This window comes from Hemitrygon akajei, chromosome 25 (assembly GCF_048418815.1).
Source record: "Hemitrygon akajei chromosome 25, sHemAka1.3, whole genome shotgun sequence".
Lineage (NCBI taxonomy): Eukaryota > Metazoa > Chordata > Chondrichthyes > Myliobatiformes > Dasyatidae > Hemitrygon > Hemitrygon akajei.
Window position 1 is genome coordinate 32,365,812 of NC_133148.1, and position 15,365 is coordinate 32,381,176.

A 15,365-nucleotide genomic window follows, 5' to 3' on the forward strand; every position below is an offset into this window, starting at 1 on the left:
TTTATCTGATCTATCTCTGACTTCCCCAGCTCTGTTTCAGAGGGTAGGTTAGCGAGCAGAGTCTACTGCGAGGTTATGCTTGTACGCAGCAACCAGAACAAACTTGTTTCTGTGGCTCCATTTCATTCTCCCTGTTTCACTTCTACATCTTCAAATACCCTACTTCTACACCTTTGCTTCGCCCACAAGGGGGATGATTTCCCGGTGGCCGACCATTTTAATTCCACTCCCCCTTCCCATTCCGAGCTGTTGGTCCATGGCCTCCTCTATTGCCACAATGAGCAGACTCTTAGGCTGGAGGAGAAGCACTTCATATCGACTTCCCCAACTTCTGAAAATTGAAAAAAGAATCTAGTGCTTTCCTGGTGTATATGACAAATAAACTCTTCTCTGTTTCCAGCTGGGTACGGGTATTAATTTTAACCAACGTTTCTACGGCAAACTCTGCCATCTTCTTCAGGGATGATGCCTGGGTATGTCTAGTCTGGTGGTATTTATACCCCCGTTGTCCATCCCTCCTGATTGGCTAGTCCTCAACCAATCATGTTTCTGCTGTCCCATCTTGTTTAAAATCGTATTCCAGTTCTTACTTAGACCGAGACCATTGCCTGTGTTGAAATACCTTTTCTTTAGATTTATTTCAATGGGTTCCTTCACCAGACGGTTCCAAAAGCTGTAGGCGCGGTGCAGAAGTTTTGTGCCATCAAAGTCAATCAAAAGTGTTCTGCTACCGCCGATTTCTCCGGGTATCCCAAACAGATGCGCCTCTTGTGCTCCTCGATGTGGGTTTCCACCGTGCGTCCCGTCTGGCTGATATACGCTGCTCCGCATTTGCAGGGAATCCTGTAAATGCCAGCCGTTCTGACTCTCAGGTAATCTCTGACCCATTTAAGCTGTGATTTGAGCTTCCTTAGGGGTTTGTGGATGGAATTAATCCCGTATTTCTTCAGGATCCCGGCAATCCTTCTGGTAATTACTCTGCACTCCCCCTTCGCTCCTTTTCTATTCCCCACTCTGGCTCTCCTCTTTCCCATTTCACTTCTCCTCACCTGCGTACTGCCTCTCACCAGTGCTCTCCTCCTTTCCTTCCTTCCATGATCTCTTCTCCTATCAGATTCCTTCTTCTTCAGCCCTTTACCTTTTCCACCTATCACCTTCCAGCTTCTTACTTCAATCTCTCCCCCCTCCTCCACCCACCTACTTCCCCCCTCACCTGGTCTCACCTATTACCTTCCAGCTTGTACTCCTTCTGCTCCTCCCCACCTGCTTCCCCCTTCCTTTCCAGTCCTGACGAAGGCCCGAAACATCATTCCTTTCCGCAGATGCTGTCTGACTGGGTGAGTCCCTCCAGCGTTTTGTGTGGGTTACTTCCACCAAGTTTTCCTTTCCCCTCAGCCGTGGTTGCCCTCCCCCTCAGGCCCTCCACTCTGGTTGTCCTATCTCCTGATTTCTGCACTAAGCTGAGAGAAGGGTAGGGCTCCCCTTGTCTTCACCCTTCCTAGTTTCCTGACGCAGGATTCCCTCTCTCACAGCACCTTTCCGGTCAGAAGATGGAATGTCGTCTCCCTCCCCCTGGCCCGGGGCCCTAGACATTCCTTCCTGTCGAAGTAGTGAATAATTTGCACTGCTCCCAATTTAGTGCACTGCATTTGTTGCACAGGATGTGGTCGTTTCTGCTCTGGGGAAACCAAATGCAAAATAGACTGGGTGACTGCTTTTCATAAAGTCTCCGAGAGTGACCCACATTCCTCATCACTTTACCCATCACATTCTGACCCACACTTTACCTCTCCTGATGAAGCCCATTTTGAGCTCAAGGAACCGTATCTCGCCTTCCAACTAAACCTATTACAGCCTTACACTTTAAGCACCGATGTCAATAATTTCAGATATCCTGCCACTCCAGTCCGGTACCTCACATTTCCAGCACTTTCTCTTGGAACTTTAAGCTCTAATCATTTCCCCTCCTTCCATTAAATGTGTCCTCCAGACACAACTTCTACCTCAGGATTTATCCAATTCCATCTGCCCTCTGCTGTACCACAGCCATAGTTTTGTTCTCTCAACTGCACCCTCTTTTAGACACAGTTCACAATTTGTTTCATTACTGAGGTCCTGAAGGTCAGTTTTTGTTCCTCCTGAGGTCAGTTTTTGTTTTACAGATCTCTAGCATCTGTTTTTTCTCCCCACCCCCAGATCACTTAGAACAGCAAATCTTGTCACCATCACCTCACAGTCTGTCTGAGATTTCTGTCTACAGACAGTCACACATTTGCACTTCACAAGCCTGTCACAACCAGACTACTTGGCCCATGAACTCTGTGCCAGCCCTCACAGAAATCCCATCAGTCCTCACGTTTTCCTGTAATCTATTCTTTCTCAGATGCTCATCAAGGCATCAATGATTGTCCTCCCACCCACCCACACAATGGCTAATAATACAATGCCTCGAAAAGGCAGCATCCATCACCCAGGATGAACCCTCTTATATGTTTTGATATAGAACATAGAATAGTACAGCACATTACAGGCCCTTCGGCCCACAATGTTGTGCTGACCCTGAAACCCTGCCTCCCATATAACCCCTCAAATTCCTCCATATACCTGTCCAGTAGTCTCTTAAACTTCACTAGTGTATCTGCCTCCACCACAGACTCAGGCAGTGCATTCCACGCACCAACCACTCTCTGAGTGAAAAACCTTCCTCTAATATCCCCCTTGAACTTCCCTCCCCTTACCTTAAAGACATGTCCTCTTGTACTGAGCAGTGGTGCCCTGGGGAAGAGGCACTGGCTCGTGAGTAGGCTACGGTCAATTATGGAAAACCCTGAACATCCTCTACATAGCACCATCCAGAGACAGAGAAGCAGTTTCAGCGACAGGTTACTGTCGATGCAATGCTCCTCAGACAGGATGAAGAGGTCAATACTCCCCAATGCCATTAGGCTTTACAATTCAACTGCCAGGACTTAAGAACTTTTTTTTTTTTTTAAAGCTATTATTAATGCTTTTTGAGTTAGTGATTTAGATGCATATCATATTATTACTGAGTTAAGTATTGTATGTAAGGAGTTTTTGCTACAACAAGTGTATGGGACATTGGAAAAAATGTTGAATTTCCCCATGGGGATGAATAAAGTATCTATCTATCTATCTATCTATCTTGTACATCTCTATCATGTCTCCTCTCATCCTCCTTCTCTCCAAAGAGTAAAGCCCTACTTCCCTTCATCTCTGATCATAATCCATACTCTCTAAACCAGGCAGCACCCTGGAAAATCTCCTCTGTACCCTTTCCAATGTTCATCCAATGAGAAATCAACCAATTCTCATTGCTATCATCAGGGAGAAGGTAAAGACTCACCACTTCAGGATCAGCTTCTTCCCCTCGGTCATCAGATTTCTGAATGGACCATGAACACTACCTCACTACTTTATATTCTCTTTCTGCATTACTTATTTAATTTTAACTTGTTTAATATTACATATGCGAGGGGTGATTGATAAGTTCATGGCCCAAGGTAGAATGAGTCAATTTTAGAAAACCTAGTACATTTATTTTTCCTACATTTACACACAGTCCAGCGATCGTGGAGCATACGGATCCCTTCTTTGTAGAAGTCGGCGTCTTGGACCTCCAGAAAGTGTCCACAGCAGGGGTGATTGATAAGTTTGTGGCCTAAGGTAGAAGGAGATGAGTTACACAGCTCTCGTTACATGCACATGCAGTACAACTCTTTGTGCAGAAAATTTTAAGTTAATAACTCATCTCCTTCTACTCTGGGCCACGAACTTATCAATCACCCCGATGAGTTATTCAAACTTTCTGCATAATCACTCAAAGAGTTGAACTGCACGTGCATGTAACGAGAGCTGTATAACTCATCTCCTTCTACCTTAGGCCACAAACTTATCAATCACCTGTGGGGGGGGGGGGAGGTGGAGAGATGTGGATGCATGTGTGAGTGAGATCGTGTGTGTGAGAGAGTGTATATGTGTGAGTGTTGACCAGTTTAGCACAGTATCACTGCTGTTGCTAGTAGTGCGTTCTTCTGGACCGAGATCACAGATGCTGTTCCCAGGATTTGTTGGAGCCACTCACATATATATATACTTACTGTAATTTACAGTTTTTATTTCTTTATTACAACATAATGCTGCTGCATAACAACAAATTTCATGGCTTATGCCGGTGATATGAAACCTGATTCTGATTTAACCTCCCCACCAGCGCTTTTGGGGACACAGAGAAGACTGGTGCACCCATGGGACCATGCGTTCACAGGGAATTTGTACAAGTGGGTGGCATTGTAGTGGAGCATTTAGTGCAATCGCTATATCAGTGCCAGCTATTACCGATCGGGGTTCAATTCCTGCCGCTGTCTGTAAGTTGTTGGTGTGTTTCTCCTGTGTGCTCCAATTCCCTGCCACGTACATATCCAAGACGTATTGGTTAGGGGTTAGTGAGCTGTGGACACGCCACGTTGGCGCTGGAAGCATGCCAACACTTGCGGGCTGACCCCAGCACGATCCGTGTGTCGGCCATTGATGCAAAGCGACACATTTCGCTGTACGTGTGACAAGTACCACCGATCTTTAATCCGAATCTGGGTTTGATCCCGATCATCGCCACTGGAGCTTCGAGCTAGCAGCGCTACCCGCTGCAGCTCTCCGCCGCCCACCTCACTGAACGTAGATCGACTGAACGAGCAGACGGCGAAAAGGAGTCTCTTACCAAGACATCAGGCTCCGGAACGTGGACCCCGCTGAAGAACTGGTTGGAGCTGAAAACCTTCTGGTGCCGGGGGATGAGATCTCCTGCAGGGGTAAAGAGAAGTCGTCACACACAAGAAGCAGGCTGCAGAACGTGGCCACAGGGCAATGAGGAGCAACCAGGGCATCTCTCGCCTGCCGCGAGATCCGAACGCGCTCCCCCCCGGCACCGGCACCGTAAAAGGCGTGAACCAGTAACAGCAAGCTGCGGACTCAAAAGATAATTGGAGCCATGTATATATACATTTTTTTACTATAATTTACAGTTTTTATTTTTTATTTCACTTTTTTTTAAAAACTAGGCTCCTAAACTGTCAAAACTATTAACTATTAGGGATGCAGTCTCAATTGACACTTTTAAACACCAGCTCAAAACCCATTTATTTAACCTTGCTTTTAACGAACATCTTTTTTTAGAGTCATAGCACAGAAACAGGTCCTTTGGCCCATCTAGTCCATGCTCAACCATTTAAACTGCCTGCTCCCATTCATCTGTACCAGGATCATAGCCCTCCACATCTCTACTATCCGTGTACCTATCCAAACTTCCCTGAAACTTTGAAATCGAGCTCGCGTGCACCACTTGTGCTGGCAGCTCGTTCCGCACTCTCACGACTCTCTGAGTGAAGACATCTCCCCTTATGTTCCCTTGAACTTCTCACCTTTCACCCTTAACCCATGACCTCTGGTTGTAGCCCTGCCCAACCTCAGTGGGAAACGCCTGCTTGTATTTACCCTATCCATACCTCTATCACATCTCCTCTCAATTTTCTATGTTCTAAGGAATACAGTCCCAACCTGTTCAATCTTTCCTTATAACTCAGGTCCTCCAGACCTGGCAACATCCTTGTAAATTTTCTCTGAACCCTCTCAACCTTATTTACATCTTTCCTGTAGGTAGGTGATCAAAACTGCATACAACACTCCAAACCAGGCCTCACCAATATCTTATACAACTTCAACATAACATCTCATCTCCTGAATTAATTGATTTATGAAGGCCAACATGCCAAAAGCTTTCTTTACAACCCTATCTACCTGTGGCGCCACAGTCATTGAATTTTGTACCTGTAATTTGTCTTTTATTGTCATGTCTGCACTTTAGGCGATTGTAAAGCACTTTGAATTACATCGTCTGTAAGAAAAGTGCTCGATAAATGAGTTACTGTTATTAAATTATTCAGCAAAAAAGAGATGTGAGCAGACCGTACTCCCTCACTACACACTGAGTTGTTAAGCACTGGTATCCACATCCTGGCAGGCAGTGGACGCGAGTTCTACAAGTCATTTCCAAAAGAAAAAGGGTTAAGTGACTGAAGGTGACGTGAACTACAGTGCAGAGGCATGGGCAAGGTTAATTGTGGAGTCACATCTCGTGCAACAAGCTCTTCAGCCCATTAAGTCTGTGCTAGCAATGATGAACCCAACTCTACTCCTCTATTCTCCTCACAGTCCCAGAAACACTCAGGCACAACAGCACCTCGACTTCCTCTGGAGTGTGCGGAGATTCGGCATGTCATCGAAACCCTTGGCAAACTTCTATAGATGTGTGGTGGAAAGTGTGCTGACTGGCTGCGTTACGGCCTGGCATGGGGACGCCAATGTCTTTGAGTGGAAAATCCAACAAAAGGTAGTGGATTTGGCCCAGTACGTCATGGGTAAAACCTTCCCAACCATTGAGCACATCTACATGAAACATTGCCATAGGAAAGCAGCATCCATCATCAGAGATCCTCATCACCCAGGCTGTGCTCCTTTCTCGCTGCTGTCATCAGGTAGAAGGTACAGGAGCCTCAGGACTCACACCACCAGGTTCAGGAACAGTTACTGCCCCTCAACCATCAAGCTATCAATCAAAAGATGATTGACGATTCTATTTCTGGTGTTCCCACAACCGATGGTCTCACTTTAAGGACTCTTTATATTGTTATTTCACGATCTCGTTATTTTTTGCTATTTATTTATATTTGCATTTGCACAGGTTGTTGTTCATTGATCCTGTTTACAGTTACTATTCTATAGATTTGGAAAAATAATCTCAGGGTTGGATGTGGTGATGTGTATGTACTCTGATAATAAAATTTACTTTAAACTTTGTACTTTGAGGGTGGGGAGGAATTTAAAACAAAAAATTTACATACAGTGCTGTGCAAAAGTTTTAGGCATGTACAGTATGTATGACTAAGACTTTTGCACAGTACTGTAGTAATTTTATGTATTGCACTGTACTGCTGCCACAAACTAAAACAAATTTCATGACCTATGTGAGTGATGATAAACCTGATTCTGATCTGGGTCTCCACTGTGGACTGAGAGTGGGAAGGGGGCAGGGAGAGGGGAATCATGGTTGGGAAAAGGGGAAGGGAGTGGGAAGCACCAGAGAGACATTCTGTAATGATCAATAAACCAGTCGTTTGGAATCAAATGCCTGGTGTCTCAGGGCTGGGTGTGACTACACCCGTGACCCCCACTGCCCCGGAACTCTTTCTTTGCCACCTGACTACACCTCTCCCGCGGCGCTCCACCCTTGCCATTCCCAATATCCTTTGCTCCCGCCAGATCTACAAACTGGCTTTCCACTCTGCGCTGACAAATCCAGCGCCGTGCAGGTCTTCGGGGGACGTGGGTACCTGGTCACAGTGCAAACTCCACGCAGCCAGCATCCTAGCTCAGAACTGAAGGGGGACAGCTGTATTCGCTGAGCCATCCACAATACGAATGATTGGAGGCTTCCTGCTAGCTTCTGAGACTAGCACGATGGGCTGAATGGTCTCCTTTGTTCCCCCTGCACAAACACTCTGGTGTCCCAGTGGGTACTGCACAGTTCAGCTTCCTGTGACTTCCTGGCCTGCAATTTACTCAAAACTATTCATTTAGTTGGCATTATTTATTTACTGAGATGGGCCCTTCCTGGTCCTTTGGACCACGTTAACCATAACCTAATCACGGGACAATTTAAAGTTTATCTCACTTACAGGAGGGAGATGCACCCAGCTAGTTGAGTGGGGTCGCAGCAACAGCCTTGCACTCAAAGCCAGCAAGACCAGGGAAAACACACCAGTTCGCATCGAGGGATCAGAAGTGGAGAGAGTGACCAACTTCAAGTTCTCCGAGGATCTACCCTGGGCCCAATGTATCGATCCGGCAACAAGGAAGGCGCGACAGCAGTTATATTTCATTGGGAGTTTGAGGAGGTTTGGTTTGTCCATAAGACATAGGAGCAGAATTAGGCCATTTGGCCCATCGAGTCTGCTCCGCCATTCACTCATGGCTGATCCTTTATTCCCCCTCCTCAGCCCTGTTCCCTGGCCTTCTCCTCAAAACTTTTGATGCCATTTCCAATCAAAATCTCTGCCTTAAATGCACCCAACAACCTGGCCTCCACAGCTGCTTGTGGTAACAAATTCCACAAATTCACCATCCTTTGGCTAAAGAAATTTCTCCGCATCTCTGTTTCAAATGGACGCCCCTCTATCCTGAGGCTGTATCCTCTTGTCCTAGACTCCCCCACCATGGGAAACATCCTTTCCACATCTACTCTGTCTAGGCCATATATGTCAAACTCAAGGCCCGCGGGCCAAATCCGGCCCACGGTGGAATTATCTTTGGCCCGCGAGATAATATCTAATTACTATTAAAGCTGGCCCCAGTAATCGAAGCGCCTATGGCGTATGATATGGCTAATGCTGAGTTTATTCAGGTACCAGGTTTTCAGGGTTTTTAGTGTTTATTCGGCAGTCTTGCTCGGCAGTCTTCTTCATAAGAAACGGAATTTGTAAAGTGAAACACTTTGTAGTTATAGCAGAGACTGAGACACATGAGAGCAGGCTGAAAAAACGGAGGCAACGAAAGCTGCGTTCGCACGCGCCCGACTGATCCGGCCCGCATGAAGCTGCATTTTGCTCAATCCGGCCCGTGACCTAAAATGAGTTTGACACCCCTGGGGCCTTTCAGCATTCGAAAAGTTTCATGGAGACCCCCTCCTCATCTTTCTAAATTCCAGAGAGTACAGACGCAGAGCCATCAAACGTTCCTCGTACGATGACCCTTTCATTCCCGGAATCATCCTTGTGAACCTCCTCTGTCATCAAAGACTCTCGCAAATTTTGACAGCTATATTGTGGAGAGCATTCTGACTGGCTGCATCAGCATCTGGTATGGGTGGGGGGGGGTTACTGCACAGGATTTAAGTAATCTGCAGAGAGTTGTAAAATTAGTCAGCTGCATCATGGGCTCCAGCCTCCATAGTATCCAAGACATCTTCAAGGAACGGTGCCTCAGAAAGGCCGCGTCCATCATTAAGGACCCCCACCACCCAGGACATGCCCTGTTCTCATTGCTGCCATCAGGAAGGAGGTACAGGAGCCTGAAGGCACACACTCAGCGATTCAGGAACAGCTTCTTCCCCTCTGCCATCTGATTTCTGAATGGACAATGAATCCACAAACACTACCCCATTACTTTTTATTTCTATTTTTGCACTACTTTCTTAATTTAACTATTTAACATATATATTTACTGTAATTCAGTTTTTCTCTCTATACTATGTATTTCACTGTACAGCTGCTGCAAAGTTAACAAATTTCATGACCTATGCCAGTGACATTAAACCTGATTCTCACCAATTTACCTATCGGGTACGCCTTTGGGCTGTGGAAGGAAGCTGGAGGACCTGGGGGGGGGGAGGATGTACAGAGATTCCTTACGGAATATCGTCGGAATTGAACTCCGAACTCCGGACCTCCCCGAGTTGTTGTAGCGTTCGGCTAACTGCTACGCTACCGTCGTGCCCGACCTTGAGATCTCCTGCCAATGAAAGGTAATCTGAAGACCTACAGAAGCAAGTCTGGAGTATGAAGACCGCTGTAAAACACGCACATCTCAGGTTGCCCGGACACAGCTGAACCATGCTCCCGAGCAGCAGAGTGAGAACAGAAAGAGACGGCAGATGCTGGAATCTGGTGCAAAGAGAGAAAACGCAAAACTACTGGAGAAGCTCAGCTGCATCTGCGGTCGAGAACCTGTGTCACTGAATTCTTGCAGCAGTTTGTTCAAAGTAAACTTATTATCAAACTATGTATGGGTCACCATATACTACTCTGAGATTCATCTTCTTGCAGGCAGTCACAGTAGAACTTTATCCACGGTTACCCACTTTGGGAGTAAGAACAGGAAGGCAGATTATTATCTGAACGGTATAGAGTTGGGTAAGGGAGTAATACAAAGAGATCTCGGAGTCCTTGTTCATCAGTCACTGAAGGTGAATGAGCAAGTGCAGCAGGCAATGAAGAAGGCTAATGGAATGTTGGCCTTTATTACAAAGGGAATTGAGTACAAGAGCAAGGAAATCCTCTTGCATTTGTACAGAGCCCTGGTGAGACCACACCTGGAGTATTGTATACAGTTTTGGTCTCCAGGGTTAAGGAAGGACATCCTGGCTGTAGAGGAAGTGCAGCGTAGATTCACGAGGTTAATTCCTGGGATGTCTGGACTGTCTTACGCAGAGAGGTTAGAGAGACTGGGCTTGTACACGCTGGAATTAAGGAGATTGAGAGGGGATCTGATTGAAACATATAAGATTATTAAGGGATTGGACAAGATAGAGGCAGGAAATATGTTCCAGATGCTGGGAGAGTCCAGTACCAGAGGGCATGGTTTGAGAATAAGGGGTAGGTCATTTAGGACAGAGTTAAGGAAAAACTTCTTCTCCCAGAGAGTTGTGGAGGTCTGGAATGCACTGCCTCGGAAGGTAGTGGAGGCCAATTCTCTGGATGCTTTCAAGAAGGAGCTAAATAGATATCTTATGGATAGGGGAATCAAGGGATATGGGGACAAGGCAGGAACCGGGTATTGATAGGAATTGATCAGCCATGATCTCAAAATGGCCGTGCAGGCACAAAGGGCCGAATGGTCTACTTCTGCACCTATTGTCTATTAACACCACCCAGCAGGCAGGCAATAGCAAAGCCCCCAGAAACCATGATCTCGAGCCATCAAAAACTGCTTTCTTAAACAGTCAAAATGTAATCGGCAACTGGTTGTATTGAATGTTGGTGTTGCAATAAAAATTAGTGATAAAAATAACAGGAGCAATGAACATAATAAGGAAATAAGGAGACATAATTTTACTCAAAGTTGATATAATCTGGAACTTCGTATCTCAGGAAATACTGGAGCTGAATGATTAACATACTTCCAAAGACAAAATTAGGCAGATATTGAAATAAAGAAAATTTGCGTAAGAAACAAGTAGATAGGGTCGTAAAGAGAGCTTTTGGCACATTGGCCTTTATAAATCAAAGTACTGAGTATAAAGAATTGGAATGTTATGGTGAGGTTGTATGAGACATCGGTGAGGCCGAATTTGGAGTATTGTGTGCAGTTTTGGTCACCTAATTACAGGACGGATATTAATAAGGTTGAAAGAGTGCAGAGAACTTGAGACTTGAGAAACTGAGTTACAGAGAAAGGTTGAATAGGTTAGGACTTTATTCCCTGGAGCGTAGGAGAATGAGGGGTGATTTGATAGAGGTGTATAAAATTATGATGGGTATAGATAGAGTGAATGCAAGCAGGCTTTTTCCACTGAGGCCAGGGGAGAAAAAAACCAGAGGACATGGGTTAAGGGTGAAGGGGGAAAAGTTTAAAGGGAACATTGGGGAGGGCTTCTTCACGCAGAAAGTGGTGGGAGTGTGGAATGAGCTGCCAGATGAAGTGGTGAATGCGGGCTCACTTTTGACATTTAAGAAAAACTTGGACAGGTATATGAATGAGAGGGGTTTGGAGGGATATGGCCCAGGTGCAGGTCAGTGGGACTAGGCAAAAAAATGGTTTCTATGCCACTGTGTAGAGTTTCTTCGTGTACTTCAGACAATGGCAACTGAGCGCGTCATATTGGAGTTGGAGCTAATAAATGTTGAACAAGGGTTACTTTTATTGAAATTACTGCAACGCAGAAAAGAGAGAAGACGTCGGAGGAGATGGTGTGTACGACCATTGAACGGTTTGAGGCAGAAGGAGGGTGAATTTTCTGTGCTTGTCTGGCCACTGAGAGACATGGACGAGGAAATGCATTTCAAATATTTTCGGACGTCGGCAGGTAGATTTGCCGGTTTGGTTCATCGTCTCCAACCATTTATTTCGCATCATTGTACGCACAGTATGCCTATAGACAGGAGGAAATGGGATACTACCATGCGGACCAATCACAGTTGTTGCGGTCTGTGTTGCCGCGACGCGCAGTTACATTTTTGGAGAAGTGCGCGTCAGGTTATGGCGGAGGGTAAGGCGTAGAGTACAGCGTAGGTTATGCGGCTACACTGTACCTACGACGTTCATTTGATGCAGAAGTATAAATCATCCTTTCCTGCTTTTGTCTCCAGTCCAAAACCATGGGACCAGGGCGTGGTCCTTCAAAGAAGTTATAGAATTCAGTCAGTGGATATATAATTGATTAACGATCTGTTGGTCAATCACAGACAGAACAAGATGGCCAGCACTGACCCAGACAGTACGTGTAACAACTGACCTAGTGTCTTCCTGATGAGGTAGAGCTGATCCACGTCCGAACGGCCTGGCCACAGCGGATTGCCCGAGATGAGCTCGGCGAAGACGCAGCCTATAGCCCAGACGTCCACCGGAGGGCCGTACTGCGTGTCGCCGACCAGCAGCTCAGGGGCGCGGTACCACCGGGTTGCCACGTAGTCCGTATAGTCGTCCCCCGGCCCAGCTGGAACACAAGAGCGGACGTTAAAGGGTCAACGCTACGGGGCAGTCGCTCCTCCCTCCTCAAACATCAGGCACCCACTGCATCTGCTCGGGGTCCCCCTGGAAGTGCGGAGACTCCCAGCGTGGTACAGTGTTCACCTGCCAACTTGCTTGGTCATAACATGAAAGAGGTGAGATCTTCCTACCTACATATCATCATCATCTTCATCATCATTATGTGCCTTGGGCAATCATGGTCTTCCATCTATCTTGACCATGATTGTTCTTGGTAAATTTTTTCTGCAGAAGTGGTTTGCCATTGCCTTCTTCTGGGCAGTGTCTTTACAAGATGGGTGACCCCCCAGTCATTATCAATACTCTTCAGAGATTGTCTGCCTGGCGTCAGTGGTCACATAACCAGGACCTGTGATCTGCACTGGCTGCTCGTACGACCATCCACCACCTGCTCCCATGACTTCACATGACCCTGATCGGGGGGAGAAGCATGTGCTACACCTCGCCCAAGGGTGACCTGCAGGCTAACAGAGGGAAGGAGCACCTCACACCTCCTTTGGTAGAGACGTATCTCCACACTCAGTGGCAATAGTAAACCACCTGAATTGTCGAGGTGCAGAGGCTGTGTAGATGGGTCGCTAATGGGTCGATATGGATATAATGGGTGAAAGGGCCTGTTCCTGTGTTGTGTGATTCACAATTCTTCCCCCACCTCCTTTCGCACCCCCAGCGTGGGCTCCACCTTCTCACGGACAGTGTTGTCTTAAATCAAGGAGAATGCTGAGCGACATAATTCAGGCCACTCGTACGACCATCCACCACCTGCTCCCATGGCTCCACGTGACCCTGATCGGGGGCTAAGCAGGTACTATACCTTGCCCAAGGGTGACCTGCAGACTCTCAGAGGGAAGAAGTGTCTTACACCTCCTTCAGTACAGACATAACTCCACCCTGCCACCCAGTCTACTCGACAGGTTGGGCAGCATCCGTGAAGAGGAATTAACAGTCGACATTTTAGACCGAGACCCTTCATCAGGGTCGGAGAGGAAGGGGGAGGAAGCCATATGAAGAAGGTGGGAGGGGAGGGGAGGGGAAGGACTACAAAATGGTTGGTGATACAGGTAAAGCCAGGTGGGTTGGGGGAGGGGGCTTGAAGTGAGAAGCTGGGAGGTGATAGGTGGAAAAGGTAAAGGGCTGAAGAAGAAGGAATCTGATAGGACAGGAGAGTGGACCATGGGAGAAAAGGAAGGTGGGGGGGGAGAGATCTAGGGGGAAATACTTGGGGGGGGGTATTGAGAGCAGCTTTGGGCCCCTTATCTAAGAAAGGATTGGAGAGGGTCCTGAGGAGGTTCACGAGAATGATTCTGGGAACCATGGGAGAAAGGGAAGGAGGGAGATCACCAGGGGAGATGGTGGGCAGTTGAGAAGAGAAGGGATGAGAGGGGAGAGTGGGGGAAGGAGGAGGAGATAATTTACCAGAAGTTAGGTGCTCTCAGGGTGCTGTTAAGGACAGTTCCAGGAGCTAGGCTCAGTGGTAATGACAAAGAGAATGTTTCCAAGTCAGGAGGAGGGAAACCTGGTCCACCCAACTCAGATCAGAGAGTGAAAACACAAGGAGCACAGCGGGTCAGGCCGAGGAATGAATGGTCGATATTTCAGGTGGTGGCCCAAAACATAAATGGAGGTCTTGGTTCAGCCGCAGCACAACAATCCAAGGCAGAATAATCCAGCCTGGCACAGGAAAGATGGGCTGAATGGCCTGCTTATGCGCGGTACTCTTTGACAGACACTGCCTGGAGCTGCTGAGTCCCGAGTTGAAGCATGAACGACACCTGGGAGCTGCCCCCAGCACACACACTCGGACTGCGTCGGTCGTTGACGCAAGCAGTGCTTTTCACTGCAGGTTTCGAACTTTAATCCTCGCCTCCAGCAGTTCGATTCTGGCTCCGGGGCTGCGGCGTCTGCAGCCTCGGGTCAGTGGGTGCGGGGGAGCTACCTCAGACCTTCCCTCCACCCTCCCCCACCGCCACGGGGAGCCCCGAGGTCACAGATGAGCCGCAACTTACTCAGGATCCGTGCAAAGCCGAAGTCGCAGAGTTTGATGACGCCCTGCTTGGTGATGAGGATGTTCTCGGGTTTCACGTCCCTGTGGATGCACTGGCAAAGACACAGATACAGGGGAATCACTCTGCCTCTGAAACTGATAAATTCCGCAGCGCTCTGAGAATAAGTCCGCGTTGAGCAGCGCACGCCGAGCCTGGCCATTAGCTCGCCGGCGTCCCGCCACGAGTCGAGTGGATGCGGCTGTGCCCTGGCGGCGAAACGCCTGCAAGCTCGTAGCCGAGCTCGGCAAACGCCCCAACCCCAGCCGCCAACGATCACCGCCAAACCCAAGTCCGTAGCTGTCATCTCCACCAAGGCTGGCTTCAAAAGGATGAGGGTCAGGCACAGGACTAGCAGCCCGTGAAAACAGAAACGCCGACGGAAGCTCCCCAGGCCTCATCCTTGGGAGAGGAAGGATCTTCGCCTAGAAGGCGTGTGGGAAATTGGAAGCCACAGGGCCGATCTAACTGGCCCAGGACTGAGGACTATGGCGAGCTGTCATCACCAAGTAGGGGTACTGAGCTTAAGCGGGTAATGCACTCAAACTTCTGGTAATGTCCCACCCCCCCCTCCACCATTTCCCTTCCCCTTTTCCCTCCCTCGCCTCATCTCCTTACCCGCCCATCGCCTCCCCCGCTTTTCTTTCTTCCATGACCTTCTGTCTTTTTCACCAATCAATGTTCCAGCTCTTTACTTCATCCCTCCCCCTACAGGTTTCACCCATCGCCTGGCGTTTCCCTCTCCCCTCCCCCCAGCTTTTAAAACTG

The 15,365-nt window shown here is 47.8% G+C and overlaps 1 protein-coding gene across 1 annotated transcript in view; it reads right to left on the reverse strand.

Annotated features, from left to right (window-relative positions):
- Positions 1-15,365, reverse strand: part of LOC140716266 (cyclin-dependent kinase-like 1) — a 45,404-nt gene that overhangs the window by 12,918 nt on the left and 17,121 nt on the right. Inside the window, exons 4-6 of the mRNA XM_073028876.1 lie at positions 14,562-14,652; positions 12,302-12,502; positions 4,736-4,818 (exon numbers count right to left, since the gene is read on the reverse strand). Of these exons, the coding sequence (XP_072884977.1) occupies positions 4,736-4,818; positions 12,302-12,502; positions 14,562-14,652 (375 nt within the window). The remainder of the gene's footprint in view (positions 1-4,735; positions 4,819-12,301; positions 12,503-14,561; positions 14,653-15,365) is intronic.